This window comes from Trachypithecus francoisi, unplaced genomic scaffold (assembly GCF_009764315.1).
Source record: "Trachypithecus francoisi isolate TF-2019V2 unplaced genomic scaffold, Tfra_2.0 Lachesis_group13, whole genome shotgun sequence".
NCBI lineage: Eukaryota > Metazoa > Chordata > Mammalia > Primates > Cercopithecidae > Trachypithecus > Trachypithecus francoisi.
Genome location: NW_022681458.1, coordinates 55,897,712 through 55,924,514, shown reverse-complemented (window position 1 = coordinate 55,924,514; position 26,803 = coordinate 55,897,712). Strand labels below are relative to the sequence as shown.

At 34.7% G+C, this 26,803-nt stretch overlaps 1 protein-coding gene across 1 annotated transcript in view; it reads left to right on the top strand.

The window, feature by feature from the left end:
- Window positions 1-26,803, top strand: part of FSIP2 (fibrous sheath interacting protein 2) — a 92,891-nt gene that overhangs the window by 47,807 nt on the left and 18,281 nt on the right. The window contains exons 16-19 of the mRNA XM_033230934.1: window positions 648-7,083; window positions 7,147-9,591; window positions 11,775-21,214; window positions 25,456-25,950. Coding sequence (XP_033086825.1) covers window positions 648-7,083; window positions 7,147-9,591; window positions 11,775-21,214; window positions 25,456-25,950 — 18,816 coding nt within the window. The remainder of the gene's footprint in view (window positions 1-647; window positions 7,084-7,146; window positions 9,592-11,774; window positions 21,215-25,455; window positions 25,951-26,803) is intronic.

Sequence of the window (26,803 nt, the reverse complement as noted above, 5' to 3'; positions counted from 1 at the left end):
TCCATATAAAGCATTAGATTTTATTTTTGCCTATCAAATAATTCTTAACAATTACCTTTAGTCATTCCTATATTTATAGACCACAGGCTCACCCTTTCAGCAGAGACTGGGAGAGAAAATGGTTTATGTTCCTTCCCCAAATCTCAGCTAGGCAGATGTTTCTGAAAGCATCCAAATATTTTTGTTTTGAGAAATCATCCAAATGATCTGTTTTGAGAAATGTTTTGTTACAAATATTTAATATATATTTAAAAATTAGCTGGATCATAAACATCACATATTTTCTTTCCAAAATATTTGCATGTTGTGTGCCTAGACAGCAATTTAGTGATATTTTTCACACAAAAAAATCATTTATCCTTATAATAAGTGCCAGGGGAAAAAGAAACTTCGGAGAGACTGTGAATAAAATAAATCTTCCGCAAAAAAGTACTTCACGGTAGTGCAGAATAAACCAACTAGAAATTCATCTTAAATTCTAAATTTCTAAACTGATATTTCTTTACTATTTTCTTTCATAAACCATAATGGTATTCCACCAATACATTGATATAAAAATTAAATGTTACCTTCTGTCTCCAAAACGTGTTGTTAAAATGTAAGTTGTTACATGACTTTATTTTCATCTTTGCTTACCTCCTTTCCAGGTAACTTCTGAAGAACTGAATATTATAATTCAGAATATAATGACCTGGGTTGTGGCTACAGTAACCAGTATATTGTACCCAGCCATCACAAAGTATGAAGAAAGATTGCAAAATAATACATACCCAGTATCTGATGACTCCATCCTCTCTTCAGATAGTTCAAGTTTCTGTAGTACGTGCAGTGAAGACTTTACATATAGAAGCTACACATCTGCAACAACTAAAACATTTCCGGCAGAACCCTGTGCATTTGTAGTTGACATGTCAGCAAGGAGACCAACCACACCTATAAAACCTCCTCATGCACATGTGGAAAAAACAGTTGTGGGGAAAACATATCACGTAAAAGGACAATCTATAACCTCTAAACTTAAATATAATAAAACCAACTTGCTATATTCATACCCTAAGCTCAGAAGTTGTAAATCAGATAGTCACCTTTTAGCATCATTTGAAACAGGCACAAAAAAATCTAAGGATGCTACCACTGAAACAGATAGCTTAGGGAGTTCATCGCATTGTGATAAAACAGCAAAAGCCATGGATGAAATGAAGAACTTAAAAAATGTTTTTGTTAACTTTAAATGTTACTTGAAAGGGGAAACTGAAGTGATTTTAGAAAGCATTTTGCGAGAAATAATGTCTGATTTAACCCAGGCCATTCCCTCTCTCTCTTCTGTTACTGCTGAAGTTTTTGTTGAACAATGTGAATGTGTAAAAGAAGACTTGCTTTCCAATGTTGGTATTTCCTCAGTTGCTTCTGAGATTGTGGAAAATATGCTTGAGAAGTTAGAGTCTGCAGTTGAGAAAAAATGTGTTGAGATGTTTTCACAAGATTTGTCAGTCGACATTAAACCAAGTATAGCAGCCAGTGATGAACTTCTCACATCATCTAATGGAAAACCTTTGAAAAATTCAAAGCTTCATACTTTGGACCCAATGTGTGATATTGCAGAGGACATGGTGCATGCCATTTTACAAAAACTAATGACTCTTGTATCTTCTAAGCAAAATGAATTTCTTCATCTTAAAGACACAACTAAGCTTTCCTGCCAGCGACATAAGACAGACCCAATATGTATGTTCCTTCAAAGAGCTGGCAAAAATAAATCGAGTCTTGAATCTGATGAAGCTAGTTTAATTGTCAATGAAGAAGTACAAAATTTAATATCAAATATTTTTTCCCAGTCCTCTTTGGTTGGTTATATAGAGGAAGCAATCACTGCTATACTAGGTTATATACAAACTGAACTAAATAATGAGAGAATTATTGCATCTGAAGAAACAGTAGTACTCCTTCAGCTACTTGATGACATCCTTGTTCAGCTCCATCAGGAACCAGTAAATGAAAGTTTTCAAAAAAGTAAGCAACGGCCACCCAGAATAAGTAGTCCTTCTGACACCAAAGAAAAGTACGGACTCACTGGCACTAGAATGTCAAATAGTCCTAGGTCTGGAAGACGATTTCCACCTATAAATGTTCCAGGCATGGTTCTTTATTCTGATGATGAAAATGAGGAAATAGAAAATATTGTTAAAAATGTGCTTGATTCAACTTTCAAAGATGAAAAAGTAAAATCACAAGAAGAGATACCTAATCATTGGTTTACAAAGGGAAACACTTGTTTTGAATACAAAAGAAATATCAAACCACCTACAAAGCCTGTTTCTAGCAACAAAGCTGCATTTCATGATTGGGAATTAAAGACTGAGCCACCATCTACTAATCATGAAGATATTTTAAAGAAAAGCCTTTGTTTGAATAAAGACATTTCAACTTTCAGCCAAGATCAAAAGCATCAAATACAACAGGCTTCAGAAAACATAGTCACAAGTATTTTAAAAGAAATTCTCGAGGACATATCTTCTGTTCCTTTTGGTCACTTAGATAGCAAAACTAGCAATGAAGCTTCAGTTCTTGTTTCAGAAAAGCCTCAAGGACTGTCACAACAAGAATGGATAGACCAGATGTTTTCTGTTTCAGAAATCAGTACAGTGGCTCAAGAAATAACAGATTCTGTGTTAAACATACTTCATAAGGCATCAAACTACATTTCCAATACCACTAAAAGTTCCATTTCATCATCAGTTCATCAGACTTCCTTACATAATTCTGACACTGAACACGTAGTCAAAGAAGCACCAAATAAATGCCCATTAAAGACATGGTTTGACAGTGAAAAGAAAATGAAATATTTATCTTTATTTGATGTTGATCCTGAAAATCTTTCCTGGTTAAAATCTGGAAAAAGTGAACCTAAACCTGTAGATGACATTAATGATAAGATCATTCATACAATTTTTAAAAGATTGAAGTCATTTATTTGTCCAAAATTGCATATGGGCTTCAAATCTTCATTACAATCTCAACTTAGTAAGTACACAGCTAAAATAGTAAACATTGTTTTATGTGCTATCCAGAATGAACTGGAACTTCACAAGGAAAACCTACATCTTAGGGAGATTGACCATACAAACTCCCTTACAGATAAAGGATTTTTTGCTAGTACTGATAAAAAATTAGAATCTCTTGTCATGAGTATTCATGATGACATTTTGGCAAGTCCATTATTAACCTGTATTTATGATATATTATCAAGTGAAAATGCACATCAAAGAAGCATTTCATTCTCTTCTCGTAAGCCAAAGTCTGCAACTGACAGTGTTGATGTACAAAGCATTTTGCCACATAGGCAGGATAAAAAATCTTTTCACAAATATTTGGCTACTCCTTGTACTCCCCACAGCGTCAATGATGAAAAGCATATTAAAGAGAATGCAAAATTGCAAGTGTTAGAAAGAATTGGGGAAACACTACATGAAATGTTAAGGAAGCTCCTGGGGACCCATCTTCATTCTCAGCCATCTTGTAGTCAACAAAGCAGAGATATGACCAATACGAATCAGAAAATGGTTGCTGCATTGCAGTCTAATATTCAGTTAATTTCTAAAGCCATTTTGGATTATATCCTTGCAAAATTATGTGGTGTTGACATGGATACCAGTTTTGCAAATTGTGGATTAAAAGCTGTCTCAGAGTCTCTGGACATCAACAACCCATCATTTGCTTCAATTATTGAGAAAATGGCCAAATCCACCAAAATAATCTCCAGCATAGTTTCCAGAAGGGTTCAGGAGGACGATAAAGAAGGGACTAAAAACAAGGCAAAGCCTGTTGCTCCTGTGTCTTCCAAAACACCGAGCACAAAAGAAATGCATCCAAATAAACTGAAAGTTGTAGCTTCAGATATTCTTAATATGGTTTTTGCTAAACTGGAAGGGTTTGCCAATGGACATTTAGAAATTTTGGGTGCTATTCATGATGGAAATAAGAAAAGCAATATGATGGACTGGGAATGTGAAAGCACCAATATTTCCAGAGACACACATGAAGCATCATTTCTGTCTGCTTTATATATGCATGCAAAGAAGGTATCAAGTGCTATTTTGAAGGCTATTCAAACAGAATTAAATGTGACCTCATCAGATTTGAAGACAAATGAAAAAAACCCACCACCTGAGACTCAAATTCTTAAGGATGTAGTCAAGTTAATTTTAGATGCAGTATCTTCTGATATGTTTAATGAAACAGAATCTGAAGGGGGAGGCATTGAAACTTATCAATACAGACCAACATATGGAAAACTTCCCGGAGGAGCTGAACAAAATTCATTTCTAGATGATGATACACATACAGATAAAAAAATTATTGATGAGAGATCACCACAAAGAGAAGAAATGAGAACACAGTCTCTTAAACAATGGGCTCTAGAAAAAACCTTAAACAAAATTGAAGTAAAACTCAAAGAACCACATATATCTCCAATTGCTCCCATTATAAGAAATATTTTGAATGAAATTTTTCAAAGTACTTTAATCAATCAATTAAATGTCCTTTCTCTCTCCCACTCTAATTTTAATGGCATGCCTCACAATGTTGATGAGACAACTCCCCAAACATCTGTTCAATTTATGGATAAAATGATGGATCCTTTACTGTCTGAAGCAGATATAACCATAGTAAGAGATAATATTGTTAAGACGGTATTTCACAAACTTTATTCAGCTGCCATTACAGAAAGAAATATAAGGGAAAATAGGTATAAAACTATCACTTTTTCAGCAAATGTTTCTCTTCATGAACACACCTATGAAGGAAAGTCCTCTGTCACTGTGTTGGATGAAAATCCATGTACTTTTCAGTCTAGATTCAGTGTTGCTGACAAAGAAGCAAAGGTAAATCTAGCTGAAGATATTGTACAGGCAATATTAACAAATTTAGAAACTTTTGCTACTTCCAAAGTAAAATCTCTCTTTCGTTCCCAAGTCAACTTTACAGTTCCAGTGGCTTTACCTATTCAGCAAGATCACAGTACATTGAGCAAAGCATTATCAGCCAAAGATTCATATTCTGATGAGCAATTTTCCTGTTTCTCAGTAGATCATACTAAGTCAGGAAAGACCAACTTGTGCCAACTGTCTTTTTCTAAATTAAATACTTATGCACTACAAGTGGCTAGAAAAAATTTGCAAAGACTCAAACATGAATTAGATAAAGGAAGGGAAAATCCTTTTTTAACTCATGACATTGGGATTTCTGAAAGTATTGCAAGTCAAATTGTTAACGCATTGTTAGACATTATATCACATAAAGGCAAATGTGACAAAAACAGTGCTGACAAAGAGATTGATTTAGATCAGCAAAAAGGTATAATTGAAAAGCTGCTCAATAAGACTGAATATCAAAAAGTACTTCAACTTCAAATACAAGATACCATTGAAGCTATCCTATGTGATATTTATGAAAAAACCCTGTATCAGAATAATCTCTCATTTGCTGCACCCACTCTGAAATGTAGCATAGCTGATAAACATTCAGAAGAAAATTCTGAAATGTTCATGGAGAGTGCAAATAAGATTATTCCTAAGCTTTCAGTTCCTAAATCAGATGTCATTTTGATATCCAATGATATAGTGAATATTGTTCTTCATAATCTCAGTTCTGCTGTCACACTTGTCATAAATGCAAAGAATCCTACTTCTGCAAGATTGCCCCTGACATTCTGTGATATGTTTCCAAAAACCGACTGTCAACAGCCTCTTAAGGGGTCAAAAACTGAAAGGAAAACAGAGTGTTTTTCATATTCAAGAAATCAGAAATCAGCTTATGCTGATAATAATCAGATAACTGTAGTAGAGAAAGAAGACACCCAGGAATCTGCCACTGACTCATGTGAGGAAAATGCTAACTTCATTACTAAAACTATTCTTAATCGTTTAGAATCTTTTGCCACAGAAAGAATAGATTCATTAATTACCCTTGCTTTCCAACATAAAGAAAAGTCATTTGTTATCCCAGAACTGGAAAATTGTAAACAAAATGACCGCATCCTTTATGATTCAAGCCAAATGGAATCAGATATAAATGTCCCGAAAATATCAGCAATTGAAACCGTTCTCAGCCAAGAGCTTACAGATTTCACTTTTGTCAGTCACAGAAAAAAACTTGGATCCACAATTAACCTATCACAAGCTAGCCTTAAGACATATGCTGACATCATTGCCAGTGCCATTTTGAAGCTTATTAAAAATGACTTAGATGTAGAAATCCAAAAGATATATCCATATCAAAACAATATTTTGTTCCAAGAAAACATCATTGTGAGTGAAATTGTTGAGAGTATGTTAAAGATGTTAGATGATAAAAGATCTGTAAAGGAAATTGGTTTTAATTCAAAAGAGAATTCTAACTTTTCACAATTAACTTTATCAAATGAAATATTGTTGGGGTACAAAGAGAAGGAAAGAAGTACCAATCAATCTCTATTTACAGAGTATCCATTAGAACAAAACAAAATGATATTGGAAAACAAAAGGCAGATAATTGTTTTGGAAGAAATATTTATGAGAAATGGAGAACCAAAAAACAAAGAAAAAGGTGAACTGCTCAGAGCAGTGGAAGAACTTTTGAATAAGTTGTATCAAAGAGTAATGGAAGTCATAGGCCATTTGCCTCCCCTTAATGAAACTTCCAACTTTATATCCAATTCTAAAATTAAAACATCAGACACAACACAGAAAAACAGTTTTCTATCACATATTAACAGTGTAGCGAATGACATAGTTGAAAGTGTTTTGGGGAAAATGTACTTGGTAGTTGTGACATCATTATATGAAAATAATAAAAGTAGGAGAGAAGTTGAAACGTCTGACCACAATGATTCCTTACCAATGAAACCATTAAGGTTTAAAGAAACTAAACAAGCAGGAAAAATAAGTAATTCCTCTAGATATGTGATACCACAGGCTTATTCTTATGTAGACAGTCAAAGTATCTCTGTGATGGAAAACACCTGTTTGCCATATTTACCATTGCAAGTGAAGAAAGACTTAATTCAAATGGTTCTCAGTAAGATCACAAATTTGGTCTCACTTCATCTAGAAGAGAGTTTGTCCCCTGAGTATTGTGCTGATAAGTTGCAACTTTTAAGGCCACACACTTTAAAGGTGAGCCCTAAGGACAGCCCTAAGCCATATTTTAAAGCAAATTTAAAAGAAAGGTCAAAAATGACTACTTTGCCTAAATTTACAAAAAAAACACACTTAGGACTGAGTGCTAAGGCCAAAAGCAAAACCAAGTTAGGTCCTGGAGAGAAGACCCCAAAAGACAGCCGATCCAAGACTGCCATTGGGTTGTCACACATCATGTCAGCTGGAGATGCCAAAAATTTACTGGACACAATATTGCCCACTTCAGAACTAAAAATATATGCCAAGGATATAATAATTAATATACTGGAAACAATTGTGAAGGAATTTGGAAAGGTAAAGCAAACCAAAGCTTTACCATCTGATAAAATCGTAGCTGCAGGTAAAATAGTTGATAGAGTTTTGCAAGAATTATATGTTACAAATAACTGCAATTTGTCTTACCCGATCAAATCCTCACATGTCAAACTTTCACAGGGGAATATAGGCACAGGATCCCTTCCTAAACAACAAGCATGTTTTTACTTGGAGAATGTTTCTTCACAGCTAGAGCACATTTTTCCTAGAGAAGGTATATTTAAAAAAATGTTTGACAAGTGGCAAACAGAATCAAATGACAAGGAAAATGAAAAATGTAAGCTATTGATGATAACTGAAAATGTTTTGACTGAAATTTCAATAAAAGCAAAAGAATTAGAATATTCTCTTTCACTTTTAAATTTTCCACCTCTTGAGAATTGTGAAAGCAGGTTTTATAATCATTTTAAAGGAGCTTCTACTAGAGCTGAGGATACCAAAGCACAAATTAATAAGTTTGGAAGGGAAATTGTTGAAATGCTATTTGAAAAATTACAGCTATGCTTTCTGTCCCAAATTCCCACTCCAGATAGTGAAGAAACTCTATCAAACAGTAAAGAACACATTACTGCTAAAAGTAAGTATGGTTTTCCAAACAAGCACAGCCTCAGCAGTTTACCAATCTATAACACAGAAATGAAAGACCAAATTTCTATGGGCTCTAGCAACCAAATTGTTCAAGAGATTATAGAAACGGTTTTAAACATGTTAGAGTCATTTGTGGACTTGCAGTTTAAACATATCTCCAAATATGAGTTTTCTGAAATTGTGAAAATGCCTATAGAAAACCTTTCTTCTGTCCAACAGAAACTGTTAAACAAAAAAATGTTGCCAAAATTACAACCACTGAAAATGTTTTCTGATGAATCCGAGTCAAATACTATTAATTTCAAGGAAAACATAAAGAACATCCTTCTACGAGTTCATTCATTCCATTCACAATTACCTACATATGCTGTTAATATCATTAGTGACATGCTTGCTGTAATTAAGAACAAGCTAGAAAAGGAAATAAGCCAAATGGAACCATCTTCAATTAGCATATTGAAAGAGAACATTGTAGCAAGTGAGATCATTGGCACACTAATGGACCAGTGTACTTATTTCAATGAGTCTTTGATACCAAAGCTTTCAAAGGAAAGTTTGCTACAAGGAGCTGAAAATGCCTACACTGTTAATCAGGTTGAATTAGCAACTAATATGAAAACGTTCACATCAAAGTTTAAGGAAGGTAGTTTGGGGATTAATCCTTCACAATTGAGTAAAACTGGGTTTGCATTTTGTTCAGATGAAGATATGAAAGAAAAGTACAGGATTTCATCAGATTTACCCACCTCTGTCAGATCCTTTGTAGAAGACACAGTTAAAAACTCAGAGCCAATGAAAAGGCCTGATTCAGAAACTATGCCATCGTGTTCTAGAAACAAAGTACAAGACCACAGACCAAGGGAATCTAACTTTGGTAGTTTTGATGAGACCGAGAAAGGAACTAGCTACCTCCCTGAAGGCAGTATCTTACAAAAGCTGCTTAGGAAAGCAAGTGACTCCACAGAAGCAGCATTAAAGCAAGTCTTATCATTCATAGAAATGGGAAAAGGTGAAAATCTAAGAGTGTTTCATTATGAGAACCTAAAACCAGTTGTTGAACCAAACCAAATTCAGACAACCATTTCTCCACTCAAAATATGTTTAGCTGCAGAAAATATTGTCAATACTGTGCTATCCAGCTGTGGCTTTCCAAGTCAACCACACGCTGATGAGAACAGGGAAGTAATGAAGCCATTTTTCATATCAAAACAAAGCTCTTTATCTGAAGTATCTGGAGGACAAAAGGATAAGGAAAAAAGTTTGCTTAGAATGCAGGATAAAAAAACCAACTATATACCTGAGAAAGAAAACAAAAACCTTGAAGCCAGCAGGGAAGATTCTTCTTTATTGCAAAAATTGAAGAAAAAGGAGTACCCAAAGATAGAGACTCTGAAGGAAGTTGAGTCCTTTACTTTTGCTGATCATGAAATGGGTTCCAGTGAAGTTCATTTGATAGCAAGACATGTCACCACATCTGTGGTCACATATTTGAAGAACTTTGAAACTACAGGTAAGCAAGAAAGAACATACACTAAAAATTTGCATGATTTAGGAAGAAAACTAGTAAAAAAACATGTTTAAAAGATCTCCTGTCTAAAAAGCTGTATTCACTATTTTTCTGAAAATAGCCTGTGAGGTAGATGACTACTGAGTTGCATTTTAATTTTATTTTAAATTTATTATTTCATTTAGAAATAGTGTCTCTGTCACTGAGGCTAGAGTACAGTGGCATGATCATTGCTTCCTGCAGCCTTGAACTGCTGGACTGAAGAGATCCTCCCATCTCAGCCTTCCCCCAAAATAGCTGGGACCACAGGCATGCCACTGCACTCTAAATTTTAAAAATCTTTTTGTAGAGACAGGATTTTGCTATGTTGCACAGGCTGGTCTCAAACTCCTGGCCTCATGTGATCCTTCTTTCTTGGCCCCTCAAAGTGTTGGGATTACCAGCATGAACCACTGTGCTCAACCTCAATTGCTTTCTAATTCATCATAATACAAAAATAAATAAATAAATGTTTGCAGGATTTGAATTTGAAGAGTGTGTTGCTCAGTTTTCTCTATCTATAAATGAGAGAAAATGAGACCATTTTAAAGCAGGAGATTTTCGTTGAGCATGAGGCAAAAATGTGAAAGGGTTTTTAAAATTCTTATGCATAACTTCTTTATAATCATATGGGATATGCAGTTAACTGATTAAAAGTCATTTAATTTTTGTATTCTTGAAGGCTTTGTTACTATTATTCAAAGTTTAAAAGAACAGTAGAATTAAATATCTTGTTTTATTTGCATTCCAGTATTCTGACTTAAATTCCTTTTAGGTATAATACTCCAACTGCATCATTACAGGGATTATATTTGCATTACCTTTCTAAGTATGTTCATGTTTATATATTAGGTTAAGCAACATGTAATAGTCATTTTGTATATCAAAAACTGTTGATTATTGACAATTAATAAAATTCAGTTTAATATTACTATAATACCCCAGAACTAGGACAGTAGTTTCAGTTACCAATAATTACTTGCTACATCACAAGCCCAGATACATCACTCACACATCATTCTAATTGGAGATATTAGCAGTCCTACCCACCTGCATAAGGAGGTTATTTTCCATCCTTAAAACCAGTATTCTCCCAAGGTGGACGGTAATGTAGCTACAACTACACACTCTTAAATAGACTTACTCCAGGCATGACTTAATTGATTTCAGAAAAATAAACAAAAGCAAAACAAGCAAGAGAAGATCCATGATTTCATCACATTGATACTTGGCTCTATCAATTCTATTCCTGTTCTCAGACATCTCCAATGTCTTCCAGTGACTTCGCTCATGTTCCTTCTTCCACTAGGAATACCCTTTCCTCATTCCCTTTATCTTGACGTGGCCAAAACCTATGTAGTAGTCAAAGCTCAGCCTAAAGTCTTCTATCTGCATAGAGTCTTGCCTGATAACACATGAAGATATGTAATATGTAATTAGGTTCTGAGGAAAAAAACTGTGTTGCTCTTAGCTGCCACACCCAGAAGTTGGCCACTGCAAGTAGGTAATGATTTGTAACAAATACAATTTTGAAATATTGTATTTCAATATTTCAATATAGAGTTCTTCACCTGGCTGGGCCAACCTTCCTTCTTTGTGACAAACTATAATCTAGGGATTAAAGTACTACTGCTATTGCAATCTATTACTAGCTTTTCTGGACTTGCCGCACTTTTATTTTAGTCAACTTGATATTGCAACACAACTCCTTAACGTCCTAAAAGTAAAACATAGCATAACATTAAATGTTTTGTCTAAAGATATTTTAAAATAATTATATGGCACCTCTAGATATCACTGGAGACATGGTAGGATGCATCGCTAAACCTGGAAATTATTTCTCTGCCCCAAGCTTTCCAACTTCTTAGAGTTCATAACCATCCAACCAAGGCAGACATCAGCATTTGACTTAGAGGATTGAATTTTGGGGTGCTATTTTCTCAACTTACTGGCTAAAATTAAGATTCTACAGGTGAGAAATAAATGTTTGAGGAAAATCTAATTTCTTTTTTTTTTTTTTAGTCTAGATTTTTCTTTAGTGAGTTGCTCAGAGGGTGAAATATATATGTAAATAATAATTACAAATACATCAAATTTTCTATCTTTTCTTTAATCCATGCTAAAATTACGATGTTTTCCTTTTTAAGTTTTTAGTGAAGAAGAGATGTCTGCTGTTTCTACATGGTCAAGGAAAAAATATGAATCAAAACAGCTCCTAAGAAACATATACAATGATTCTTCAATTTATCAATGTTGTGAACATCTCACTGAGTCAGTACTTTACCATTTAACTTCAAGCATTTCTGATGGCACCAAAAAGGGTAGAGAAAAAGAGAAAGCATGGGAAATTCAAGAAGCAACATTTAGCAAGATTATTTTAATTCATTCTCAAGTGTTTGAGAGCAGGTCAATTTCCATTGGAGAACTTGCTTTATGTATTTCTGAAATCATTATTAAAATTCTTTTTAATAATAAAATTATACAGGCTGACATTGCACAGAAAATGGTTTCCATACCAACAAAATACATTTACTGTCCAGGAATAGTTTCTGGTGGCTTTGATGACCTCTTTCAGGATCTCTTAGTAGGAGTGATTCATGTACTGTCCAAAGAAATAGAAATAGATCATCACTTTGAAAGCAATGAAAGAAACAAATCATTTTCTATGCATAGAAATAATAGTGTATCTGTTTGCAACAAAATCAATAGACAGGAAGGCCCCAGAGACTGGCAATTCTCTACTCAACAAATTGATCAACCTTTTCAAAAAAATAAATTAAGTTATCTTACATGTAAGTTAAACAGCCTGGTTAGTAACCTAAAAACAAATGACTCCAAAGAAGTAGTCAATAAAGTTTTTAATATTGTTTCAGATTTATTTTCACCAGATGAATGCCTAGACAGGGGTGTGGATTCTGGTAAACTACAAAGAACATTTTTCTACTCCTCAAATAATGAACAACCTCCTAGCATACTTACCAATAACCTACAGCTCTCCTCAAAATCAGTTTTTCTTCTCAATGTTGTATGTGAGAAACTTATCAGAATACTTTTGGAAGAATGCACAAGCACTGCTTTTCTTGATAAAGAATCTGTTTCAGAGGAAACCTCAGAAGAAAAATGTCAACTTTTTAAAATGCTTCAAAGTATAGAAGATGGAAAATCTGATTATCATAAGGGAGGAATGGACCATGAATGCCTTCAAGTAGATTACATGTCAGAACTTTTGGAGAATGTGGCAGAAATTGATCAAGACTTATTGTCATCAGACTGTATGCTTACTATCATTTCCCACAGCTTGGTTAAATCATTGATGGACAAGTTATCTCACAGTATACAACAAGCTCCAGAAAGTCTACCTTTTGCAAATGAGTATTTGAACTATAGAACAAGAGAAATACAGTCCAGTTTCACAAAAGCAAGAAAGCCAGAATTAATAGAATTAGGACAAAATGAAAGTTCTTTAGGACTTGGTAGCTATGACAGTAATTCTTTGACAGTATCCATGAATAATCCCAGTGTGGTTAGCTCCAAAATACAAGCACCATTTGATAAGCATTGTGCAGTAAAATCCTCTTCTGTGTCACCTCTTGAAAAACAGAGAACAAAGGAAATGGATAAGGTAGCCATTCATAATAAGCTACATCAGGAAGGTATATATGCTGGTGTTTATTCAGCCACACTTTTGGAAGGAATAATTTCAGAATTGTTTTTTAATCTCTCTATGTCATTGTGGGGCAAAAATAAAAACATCACTGTGTCCCGGCTCAATGAGGTGAATACATTACTTGTCAATAGTGTAGTGAATGAATTTAATAATGCTCAAGTCACCATTCTACGGAATGCTGAAGAAAGGCTGTATTTTCCACAAGTTCATACAGAAACAGTTAGCAAAATTGTTGACTCAGTTTATTATGATGTTTTACAGCAGTATGAATTAAAAATGGTCTGTGGTAATAATCTGGTGTACGACAATGCCTCAGTAGCAGAACAAATAACAAATGGCATATTGTTAGAGATTTTAGACTACAAACTGCCATCTTGCTTCAGAGAATATCTCATACCCCATTCATATTACCCTCTCAAACCTGAAATTATATTGCAAAAGCTTCAAAGTAACCTAACAGAATTTACTTCTCTACCCAGGTCTTCATCAGACTATAGTACCATGTTATCACATTCATTTTTAGAAGATGTCATAAGAAGGCTTTTATCTCAGCTAATTCCTCCACCCATTACGTGTTCCTCTTTAGGAAAAAAATATTTAATGAGTTCTGATTTTAATGAAATGTCCACTTGTATAATAGATACGGTTATGTCAGCCATTTCAAAACATAAAATCTGTTTCACTATATATGATAATCAATATCTATATACTGGAAAAAACCTCCAAAAGATGGTGGATTCTGTTTATTGTAATATTTTACAAATGTCTGACTCTCTTCTTTCAATACAAAAAAGTATAGTGAGCCGAAGCCCAATTATGGTTGACCAAATAGCCAGCTGTATCATCCAAGAGATTATCGAAAATCATCTTCAACCATTTTTGAGTGGAGAGGTTTTATGTCATCCAAGGACTCCACTGGATCCAGTGTCTACTATTGTTAAACAGGTTCTGAGTGAAGTGATAGAGTCACACAGACCTCAGAAGCAATCACCCTTAGATATTCACCCTGATTCATTTGTAAGGGAGATTGTTGTCAGACTTTTGTCAAAGATTTTCAGCCCAAAACATAACACTGAAATTGAGTTGAAAAACATGACCCAAAGAATAGTAAACTCCATAAATAAGCATTTCAATAAAGCTAAAATTCACATTCTTTATGATGACAAAGAACAGTCTTTCTCTTCTTTCAATACAGATATTGTGGATGAACTTGTCACCACAGTTTATAGAAATGCTTTAAAGCAGCATGGGCTAGACTTTGCTGTTGATAAAGAGTCTGAAGATAGTGGCATTTTTGTGGAAAATATTACCAATTTAATTGTAGCAGCTATTTCAGATTACCTTCTTCATCCACTGTTTTCTGGGGATTTGTCAGCTTCTACCTATTCTAATTCAGTGGCTGAGAATATTGCTCAGGACATCCTTAGTAACATCAGTAAATCTACTGAGCCAAGCCAGAGTGTACCTCTATATAACACCTTGCTGCCATACACATTTTTAGAAGATATGATCAGAGTACTATTATCTAAATTATTTTCTTCTGCATCTAGCCTGGTTCTAAACAGAGAAACTCAAAAAGATATATCAAGAGTGAATTTCAATGACATTGCTTCAAACCTAATTAGTGATATTAGGATGAAAATTTCCCAACATGAAATTCGATTTTCAAAAGAGGAAGAAGAAACCAAGTTTATTTATTCAGAAGATGATATTCAGCACCTTGTTGATTCAGTATTTGAAAATGTTGTGCAAACCTCTGGTTCTCAAGAATCAGCTGTGCAAAATATCATAAGCAGTAATGATGTTCTTATCGATAGAATAGCAGGTTTCATCATTAAACATATCTGTCAAAAACATCTTCAGCCATTTGTGAATGGAAAATCATTATCTTCATCAGACACATATTTTGATGATGAGAGAAAGAAGTTATTTTATACCAGTGTTTACTCTTCAACATTCTTGGAAGATGTAATCTCTGGGGTTTTAAGAAAAATATTCCACAGGGTAGTAGGCATTGTACAAACAAAATCCATAAGAGATTCAGAAGATGAAATGTTTGAGAAAGCTGAAGAACTCATACATTTGATTATAGGGGAATTCTCAAAAGCCCAAGTTAGCATTATAGATAATACTGAGGAAAGATTGTGTTTACCTCCAGTGGAGAGGGATGTAGTCAAAACAATTGTTGACATGGTGTATAGCAAAGTTTTGCAAGAATATGAAATGGAAGTAGTGCCCAATAAAGATTTTCTAAATGACACAAAGACATTGGCTGCAAGAATAACTAATATCATCCTGGCTGCAATTTTTGATTTCCAAATTCATCCAGATCTTATAGCAAATCTACCTTTTAAGTCACATTCCAAACTCAGTGCAAATGTTTTAATAAAAAGAGTTCAATATGATATAAGTAAATCAAGATTCAAAAGACAAGCTTCAACAATGTATACCACTATGTTATCACATAGTCATTTGGAAAAAATAGTTACTCAGCTTACATCTCAGATCAGTCCATTGAACACCAGTGCAGAGCAGTCAGATACTACTAAATCAGAATTAAGCAATACAGTTATAAAACTGATAAATGAAATTATGTCAATAATTTCAAAACATGAAATATGTATTATTAAATATGGGAATAAAAAACAGAGTATGATTTCAGCAAAAGATATCCAGTCTATGGTGGATTCCATTTATGCTGATCTTTCTCATTCAAATATATACCAGTCCATTACAAAAGACAAGAAGAGCATAAGTGACATACCTGTTTCAAAAATAGCAAGTTTTATAATAAAAGAAATCTTTAACCATCATATTCAATCATTTTTATCTGAAGATAAAACTCTCCTTTTGGCTGCAGTTGATCAAACTTATAATTTGAAAGCAATAGATCCTAAACAAAGAGAATTATCTTTTATTGTCAACTCATCTGTCTTTTTGGAGGAAGTAATTTCTGAGCTCTTATGCAAAATTCTTTATGCATTTTCACGTAATATGTTGGTTACTGAAAACCCAGATAGAGCAAAACCAAAACTTACCAGGATTGTTACAACATTGGTAAATTCAATTATTCAGGAGTTCACCACATCAGAGATTTTAGTTGCAGATAACTTTGATGAAAATTTGTGTTTCTCAGAAAGATATAGAGAAATGGTTCAAAAAATAGTCAACTCAGTATATGGAAAAGTATTAGATCAATGTAAGTCTCTGATTCAAATACATAGGGTTATACAAAGTGACACAATATGTTTTGGTAGGAAAATATATTATTTGCTATTGGAAGAAATATATGATTATCAAGTGCAGTCATTAGTTGCAGGAGAATTAGAGTCTTCTTCTTATTCATACCCCCAAGCTGATAATATCATCAGAAATGTGCTTAACATAATCACAAAGGATAGCCATGCCTTGCCATCATATATTACTGTGTTGCCTTGTTCTCTTTTAGAAGATATGATTTACAGGCTTCTAGCACATGTCAACCCTTCAACTCACACTGAAAATGAACTAAAAGAGAAAGAGGTTCCACCAGATGATGAATTTGTGAACATAGCTTCAAAATTGACTGATGAAATTATAAAAGAAATTTCTGAACATGAGATTCGACTTTCCATGGCAGAGGATAATGCAGAAAGTATGAAGTTAGAACCTACTGAAAATTTGGTTGACTCCATATGTAATAATATTTTGAAAACATCTGAATTCCAAGCTGAAGTACAAAAAGATGCAGACAAAAAAGGACGCTCATTCCTCAGTAAATTAGCTGGTTTTATTATGAAAGAAATCATGTATTATCATTTACATCCATTTTTACATGGTGAAGAATCATCTTTCAGTGACTTATCTGATTATGACCATGTCTCCAAACTTGCTAAATCTGGTAAAGAGAAGACACAGCCTTCTCTATATTCAGCTACATTTTTGGAAGACATAATCGTTGGCCTTGTTCACAAATTTTGTTCTCTCCCCATTATTACTGAAGATTCTAAGAAAAATGAAAAGACAGACCTAGATATTACGGGCTTGGCTCTAAAACTTGCAAATTCTCTGATAAGGGAATTTATGAAAAATGAAATTAAAGTTTTACCAAATGCTGAAAAAATATTTTCTTTTCCAGCAATTGATAAAGAGACAGTTGATAAAATATCCAATTTTGTATATGATCAGTTCATAGAAAAGTGCACATCTAATGATATTCAAAAAGGTGATGAAAGTAACATTGCTATAGGGATGATTGTTGCTCTAACCCAGAAGGCAATGTCTGCATTCAAGATTCAACCACTTTTTTCAGGAGACTGGTCTTCCACCTTCTTTTCATTTCTAAATCCAGATAACATCACCCAAAGGGTTCAACACCTACTACAAAACACCTTTACACAAATAAGCAGATGTGCAAAAGAGAACCAACTTTCTTTACCAGATCAATCATATAAAGATACTTCTTCCACCTCATACTGCAGAAACACGATGAGCACTTTGGAAATAAATAGAGGCACAGTGAGTAGAAAGAAAAGTTTTAAAACCAAGGACACCTCAATGAAAAAAGGTGACATCCAAAATCCAGTACTTAGCTCTATAAATGCAATTATGAAAAGCAGCATGATTAACCTGACATCAGGGTTGGCTACAGGTGTGACAAATGAAAAGAAAGTGGATGAAAATAAAGTGGGAATTTGTACTCAGAAACACAGTGAGACTGTATCAAAAGTTACTTCTTCAACTACCACTGTGAAAAGTAAAGATACTCAGGAGCTAAATTTGAGTGAAACATTTAATAAAGAAATTGAGAAGGAAATAAATTTAATTCCAAGAGATAAAAAAGGGAAAGATCATGAGGTACACACACATTTTTCATTAATAATTGATGATACAGAATATGAGAAGGAAGTACTTGAATCAGATTCTGAAATAGGCTATAAGAAGAAGACTGACAATGCAAGAGAAAGATCATTCAAAAAAGATGACAAGCTCTTTCAGTTACCCTCCTCGAAGTCCAAGAGAAATCTAGGGACTAAAACAGAGACTTTGGAAATAAGAACTCAAACATCAATCAGTGAGGGGAGAAGAGATTCTCCAACACAAACAGGTAGGGATGAGGAACACCACTCAGATTATGAAGATGTTCAAAATGTCATTGAAAATATTTATGAAGATGTTTTAGAACTATCTTCTTCTCCAGAACCAGCATATTATTCAAAACTCACTTACGACGGAAGCCCCCCAGGTGATAATGTATTAAATGTAATTCAAGAGATTGGCAGGGATCCAGCACAGTCTGTTACAACAAAAAAATTATCCTCCTCAACTAACGAAAATGTCCCTGCCAAAGAAAAAGAAGAGGAAGAGAGAGAAAAAGAGAAAGTAAGAGAGGAGATTAAAAGTGAACCCAGTAAACCAGACGATTCTCAAAACCAACCAGAGAGTAAACCTGGAATTTTTCCCGCTGAGTTTTTAGAAGATGTTATTACTGAGATGGTTAAAAAATTGATCTTTTCTTCTATACCAGAAACACAAATACAAGATAGATGTCAAAAAGTTAGTGATAAGCAGAATCAAGCTAAACTCTATGACACTGCTATGAAACTCATCAATTCACTGTTAAAGGAGTTTTCAGATGCTCAAATTAAGGTTTTCAGGCCAGATAAGGGAAATCAGTTCCCTGTGGGTAAAGTGTCTTCAGTTCCTCAAGTACCTCCCAGGTATAAAGAGACAACTACAGATGAAACACCATCCAGCATTAAGATAAAATCTGCAGATAAAATGCCACCTATGCATAAAATGACAAGAAAACCTTCTTCAGATAAGATACCATCAACTGACAAAACATTGGTCAACAAAGTTGTTCACTCTTCTGTTTGTAATATTTTAAATGAATATGGATCTCAAGACTCTATTTGTAAGAATATAAACAGTAATGGAGAAAATTTAGCAAGAAGACTAACTGGTGCAGTCATAAATGAAATTTTCCAACATCAGGTTAACTTGATATTTTGTGATGAGGTTTCAGTTTCAGCATGTTTGCCTCTGGAATCTAAGGATGTTGTTAAAGAGGTCCAAAAGTTGGCCCAAACAGCCAGCAAAGAATGTCAAACTTCATCACCATATACAATAATGTTACCTCATAAATTTTTAGAGAACGTGATTTCTGCTCTTTTATCCAAAATTTTCTCAACAACATCCAGCACTAAAACAAAAGAACCTGAGGACAATTTGTTCACAGAACTAAATTTCCTTCAAGTGAAGTTAGTAAGTGCAGTTGCAACAGAGATCTCCCAAGATAAATATATGACTATACAATATGTAGAAACCTTACAATCTGATGATGATGAAATTATTCAATTAGTGGTTCAGTCTGTTTATAATAATCTCTTGCCACAGTTTGGATCACAAGAGATTATACAAAATTGTGTAACCAGTGGATGCAAAATCCTTTCAGAAAACATAGTTGACTTGGTTCTACAAGAATTGGCTAGCAATCAGTTGCAGAGTTATTTTTGTGGACAGCTAACTCCACATCAGTGTGTGGAAGTTGAAAACATTGTTGAAAAGATCCTTAAAGATGTTTTCGAAACTACTGATGTGCCCCTACCTAAACCATCACATGCTCATAAGCTGTCTTACAACATAATAGAAGAAATTGCTGTGAAGTTTTTATCAAAGCTTTTATCTATATTTCCAAAAGTGCATAAAGAAAGAACCAAATCTCTAGAAACTGATATGCAAAAAATAACTTCAAAAGTACTAAATTCAGTCCAAGAATTTATCTCCAAAAGTAAGATTAAACTTGTACCACCCACCAAGGAATCACCTACTGTGCCTGTAGCTGATAATGCAACTATTGAAAACATAGTTAATTACATTTATACCAGTGTTTTAAAGCACTCTGGCTCTTACACTTCTATATTTAAAGATTTAATGGGTAAAAGCAACGTCCTCTCTGATACAATAGGCTTTTTAATGGTGAACGCAATTTCCAATTCTGAATTTCAACCTCAAGTAGAGGAAGAAGTATCAAATTCAGAATTAGTTCTGGAAGCTGTCAAAATTATGGAAAAAGTGATCAAAATTATTGATGAACTTAAGTCTAAGGAAAAGCCTTCACCCAGAAAAGTTTTGACATTAGATGCCAAACTTTTAGAAGAGGTGTTGGCCTTGTTCTTGGCTAAACTAGTAAGGTTGCCAGGTTCCTCAAGCAAAGATGAAAAGAACTTATCAAAGCCTGAGTTAAATAAAATTGCATCTCAACTATCAAAATTGGTAACAACTGAAATTTCCAGAAATAACATTAGTCTAATAATTTCTGATCCTGAAGAGCACTGTTTAAATCCAGAAAGTACAGAAATGATTTATCAGGTTGTTGATTCTGTTTATAGCAACATACTGCAACAATCAGGAACCAACAAAGAGCTTTATTATGATATAAAAGATACAAACACAGCCTTTCCTAAAAAAGTGGCTAGTTTAATTATTGATGGAGTTTCAAGTTTTCCATTAGATACAATTAGCTCAACAATTTCAAATGCTGATCTCTCTGGAGAGCTAGACATTAATAGAATTGTTCGAAAGGCCCAAGAACATGCTTTTAATGTGATTCCTGAATTAGAGCAAGAAAAGTTAGATCAAAATTTATCTGAAGAGGAATATCCAATTAAAATAGTTCCACATGTTGGAAAAAAACCAGTCAAAATAGATCCAAAAATTATTTCAGAACACTTAGCAGTTATTTCTATAAAAACTCAACCTCTTGAGAAGCTTAAGCAGGAGTGTTTGCAAGTAACCGGACGTAGCATAGCAGAACTGAGAAGAGCATCAATAAGTGGGAGAAATTACTCCTCAGAAGCACCTAATTTAGAAAAGAGAGAGAGACAAAGACGTCCCTCATTGGATAAGACTGGAAGACTGGATGTAAAACCATTAGAGGTAAGTGCAAAAGCAATGGCATGAAAATGAGTGAATAGTGAGACATGGTTCTTCTGTGATTTCTTTCCTCAAATAAGTATATGAAAATGCATTTATTGTTGTTGCTGTTGCTCAGCCCAATAGGAGAATTGGTTGCATCAGTTCATCCATACAGTCATATTATTCACTAGGATTTGTCATGTTAGTTCTGTGGCTCACTCAAAGTCTCATACTAGTTTTCCTAAGACAATCCTTTTGAATTCTTCTTTTTAAGAATGAGATTATAAGCACATACCCTTCACAGTAAAACCAGACTGAAAGAAGTTATAATTGTCATTTAAATATTTAAAGGCAGAAAACTTGTGTAGTTCCTTAGTTCGTTATGGATATCTAAAGGTGTTCAAGCAGGTCAGTTAAAAGAATATCAGGATATATGGAACAATCTAAAATAGTTTTAATTTTCAAATTTAAAGCACCAGAGTAGTACTCATTTTCTTTTAGTAACATTCATCAGCAGACATTAGACTGCAGACTCTTAGATTACATTTGTTCTATTTTACTTCAATTATATTAACCTTTCCCATTTGCTCTGGCCTCTCAAGATGTATCCATTTTCTTTCCATTTACACACTTGTATTTTCTAAACCCAGCTGTAGTATTGCTGCTATTTTTATAAGCCTCTCTCCTATTGCTCTAGACCTAACTCTGTCCTGTCACCCCATACGCAGTCCCCAAATATTTTAACTGGGAATTTAAAATGCCAAAAATAATGTCCTTATTACAAGGAAACTACTACTGAGGACAAAAGATTTGTCTCACCAACAGAAAGGTTGCACTGATCCATCAGACATTTTGATTTTTATTAAGATCCCTTTAACTGATGGTATGCATTTGTGAGAGTGCTGAGTATGCTTAGGCATGTAGTCCATAGCCTGGACAATTACCAAAGTTTTATAGAACTATGCTTCCTGGAGCATAAGCTTAGAGTAAATTTTTTCAGCACTCTTCTGCAACCCACTAAATTGAATCTCAAGGCTAGTAAATATGTTAATTAATGCTTTAAGTTTTCACACCCTGATATAGTTTGGTATTTATCCCTGCCCAAATCTCGTGTTGGATTGTAATCTCCAATGCTGGAGGTGGATCCTGGTGGAAGGTGTCTGGGTCATGGGGACAGACCCTTCATGGCTTGATGCTGTCTTTGCAGCAGTGAGTTCTTGCAAGATCTGGTCATTTAAAAGTGTGTGGCACCCCCCTGCACCCTACCCAACACATACACATTATTTTCCTCCTGCCTTCACCATGTGATGTGTCTGCTCTTATTTTGCTTTCAATCATGATTGGAAGCTTCCTCAGGCCTTCCCAAAAACAGATGCCACTATGCTTCCTGTAAAGCATACAGAACCATGAGCCAGTTAAATCTCTTTTTTAAATAAATTACCTACTCTCAGGAATTTCTTTATAGCAGTGGAAGAATGGCCTAACACAGAAAATTGGTACCAAGGAGTGGGCCGTTACTGTAAAAAATACCTGCAAATGTGGAAGCACCTTTGGAACTGGTTAACAGACAATGGACAATGAAGTTCAGGCTGATGAGGTCTCAAATGGAAATGAGGAATTTACTGGAAACTAGAGCAAAGGTCACTTTTGTTATGCCTTAGCAAAAAACTTGGGTGCACTGTGTCCATGCCCTAGAGTTCTGTGGAGTTTGAACATGTGAGTGATGACCTAGGATAGCTGGCAGAAGAAATTTCTCATAAATGAAACATTCAAGATGTGATCTGGCTGCTTCTAACAGCCTATTCTCAGATTCAGGAGGAAAGAAATGACTGAAATTTGGAATTTATATTTAAAAGGGAAGCAGAGCATAAAAGTTTGGAAAATTGGCTGAGCGTGGTGGCTCACACATGTAATCCCAGCACTTTGGGAGGCCGAGGTGGGTGGGGCACTTGAGGTCAGGAGTTTGAGACGAGTCTGGCCAACATGATCTCCAACTCCATCTCCACTAAAAATACAAAAATTACCTGTGCATGATGGCACACATTTGTAGTCCCAGCTACTTCGGAGGCTGAGGCATGAGAATCACTTGAACCTGGGAGGCAGAGGTTGCAGTGAGCCGAGATCATGCCACTGCACTCTTGCTGGACTCCAGCGAGACTCCACCTCAAAAAAAAAAGAAAAAAAAAGAAAAATCAGCCTGGCCATGTGGCAGAGAAAAAAAAAAAGTTTTTTTGTTTGTTTGTTTGTTTCTTGAGAGAAAAATTCAAGATGGCTGTAAAACTACCAGTTGTTAAAGAAATCTCCAAAACTGAAAGAGAGCTAAGTGCTAATATTCAAGACAATGGAGAAAAGACTTCAAAGGCACTTCAGAGACCCTCACTGCAATCTGTTTGATTTCAGTTCCAGAGGCCTAGGAGGGAAAAATGGTTTCATGGGCTCTGCAACCTCAGAACAACATTCCTCACATCCCCACAGCTACTTTTCTAGCTGTGGCTCAAAGCGGCCCAGTTACAGCTTGGGCTGCAAGCCATAGCCTTGGTGGTTCTATGTGGTGTTAAGCCTATAAGCACACAGAATCCAAGAGTAAATGAGGCTTCTCAGTCTCTGCCTAGATTTCAGAGGGTGTGCAGAAAAACCTGCATGTCCAGGCAGAAGCCTGCTGCAGGAGTGGAGCCCTTACAGAGAACTTCTACCAGGGCATGCAGAGGAGGCATGTTAAGGTTGGAGATCCCACACAGAGTCTCCACTGGGGCACTGCTTCGTGCAGTTGTTGGAAGTGAGTCTGCATTCTGCAGACCTCAGAGTGGTAGATCCACTGGCATCCTGCACCCTCAGCGTGGAAAAGCCTCAGGCACTCAGCAACCTCTAAGGGTATCCAACAGTGCTACAAAAACCACAGGGGCAGGACTGCCCAAGGCCTTGAGAGCCCCACCCCTTCCATCACTGTGCCCTAGCTAGATGTGGGACATACAGTCTAAGGAAATTATTTTGGAGCTTTAAAATATAATGATTGCACTACTGGGTTTTGGACTTGCATGAGGCCTGTAGCCCCTTCTATCAGGCCAATTTCTCCCTTTTCAAACATGAATGTTTGCCCAATGCCTATACCCCCATTGTATCCTAAAAATAAGCCATCCTAAAAATAACACAATAAAGAAGAAGACACGGGGAACTCATTTAAGGCATGTGATTGGCACCAATCTGGCTACCAATGTTATCTATCTTCAACAAAAGGACACAGCAGTGAAGAGAAAGAAAGATAGGTTAGAAACCCTAGACTCTTGTTAGTTCTGCCTCAAGACTTAATTCTCTGTTTTAAGGTACCATAGATTCTTAACACACCAGACATATGCATACTAAAACTATTTGTAGTAACATATCCCAAAGCCATATAAAATGATTTTGGATTTTCTAAACCACTGTTTTCCTCCAATAGCACAGATAATCAAAATTGATTTTTAAAAATGTTTCAAAGAGATTCTTCTGGTATTTTGTTTCTACGGATATTCCTTTGAGGCACCATTAACTGAAAAACTGGTTTATGATATTACAAAGGGAGGTTGAGAGCTAATATTATTAACTTAATTTTGAGATTCTGTGGAGTGGTCAAAAGCTAGAGAAATGGGGAAATTCTGTCATTTAATTATAATTGTCTTTTCTTTGATCTGTCTTTAACATTGACAGTGGAAACTGAGATTTAACTGAGGAAGTGAAAAGAAATGAAGATTTATATTTTGAAGAATCTTTTGGAAAATATGTCCAAAAGATAAAAAGTGGAGGAATAGGGAGTAAAAATTTTAAAACCATTATCTGGGTTATTCATTACTTTTGAAAATCAAGATCAGTGAATATGTTGCCCTTTTTTTCTTGAAAATATGTATATTTAGATTTCTCTATAATTCCTTACTTAGGATTTTGGAAAATAGGTTATCCTGTCTACTTCTGTCACAAAACTTTCAAGATAAATGATAAAGAGGAAGTAATTAAATTAATTATGCTAGACCTTGCTCTGACTTTTGGAAAGTTATATTAGATTAAGGTATGTAATAAATACCTTAATAAAAAAATGGCATGCCAACAAATATGTTTTGTTATGTGTCTTTATTTCTTTTAAAACTATTGCTAATATATAATTAAGCGATATTTGAAGATATTACTTAAATCAAAACTAGAAATTATAAGAAAATAGCTACATCATAATCGAACTACAGGAAAGTGATTTAGGAATTTATTTTTAATATTTGCTATACTTTTAATTTCAGGCCGTTGCCAGAAATTCATTTCAGAATATAAGAAAGCCTGATATTACAAAGGTGGAGCTCTTAAGAGATGTTCAAAGTAAAAATGATCTTATTGTTCGATTAGTAGCTCATGATATTGATCAAGTGTATTTGGAAAATTACATAAAAGAGGAACCAGATTCTGATGAAGATGACGTTGTTTTAGGAGAGACTTTTGCAAAAGAAGGCATTGAAGTATTTGAAGATCAAGTGAAAGAAGTCAAGAAGCCAGTACAAAGCAAAGTTTCTCCTAAGTCAACACTAAGCACCAACAACCTGAAAAAATCCTTGTCACTAAGTAAATGTTGTCAGACAACAGCCAGTGCAAATATTGAAAGTACTGAAGCAATCTCAAATCAGGTAATAGAATCCAAGGAGATGCATGTTAAAAGAGCTGTTGCTAAGCTTGACATGGCCACACCAAAGACAATGCCTGAAACAGCCTCTTCATCTTGGAAGGAAAAACCCCAGTGTAAGGTAAGTGAGAAGCATAACTGTTAGTGACTAGAAAGGAGAGACACCTTCACAAATCTGGTCCAAGAATGTACCTTGATTAGTCAGAAAATAATGCTAAAATGAATTCAATCTCAAGCCTGGTGATATTTACAAAACAAGGGAAATTATTACCAGATGCAGCTATGAAACTCAACTGTGGGAAAGCAGATAATAGGGGGAAAAAACAGATTAATTAGAACCCCAAAGAAAAGAGAAAATGGAAACCAGTTAAGAAAAATATAAGTTAATTATTAAAAACAGTTGGTTTCCACCCTTTTGTATTTTGGTTGGTAAACACTCATTGAACATTTTGTGTGGAGAGCCCAATGCTACTAAAATAGCACCAGAAGACTGGCTGAGGTAGGAGGAAGAAAATAAGATGCATGGAAATTCAGATTGTTTGGGTTTGAATCTTGACTCTTAGTAGCTAGGTGACCTTTTGGTAAGTTATATAACCAACTTATCTAACTTTAACAAGTTAATTCATGTATTTTAAATATCATCCTTACAATTAGCCCATAAACTCTGCTATCAGCATGGTGAACATCTCTTGTTGCTGGCTCCAAACTCTCAAATGATGGTCTGAGTCTCAGTGGCCTTTTAAGTTTGGTCCTGCAGTACAATCTACATTTTAATGGAAAAATGTTTCAGAGATTAGTTGAAAGATGGATGAGCCCTGTAATTCTAATTAATTTTAGAATTAAGTTTAATTAATTTCATCTCCTGGGTACATGAAATTCTATACCATAACATGTTTTTGGAGAATGTACAACTTTTGATTTTCTGATGAGGCCATTCTCTTGATTATCCATTTGGTGTGATTCTAAGGTTAACA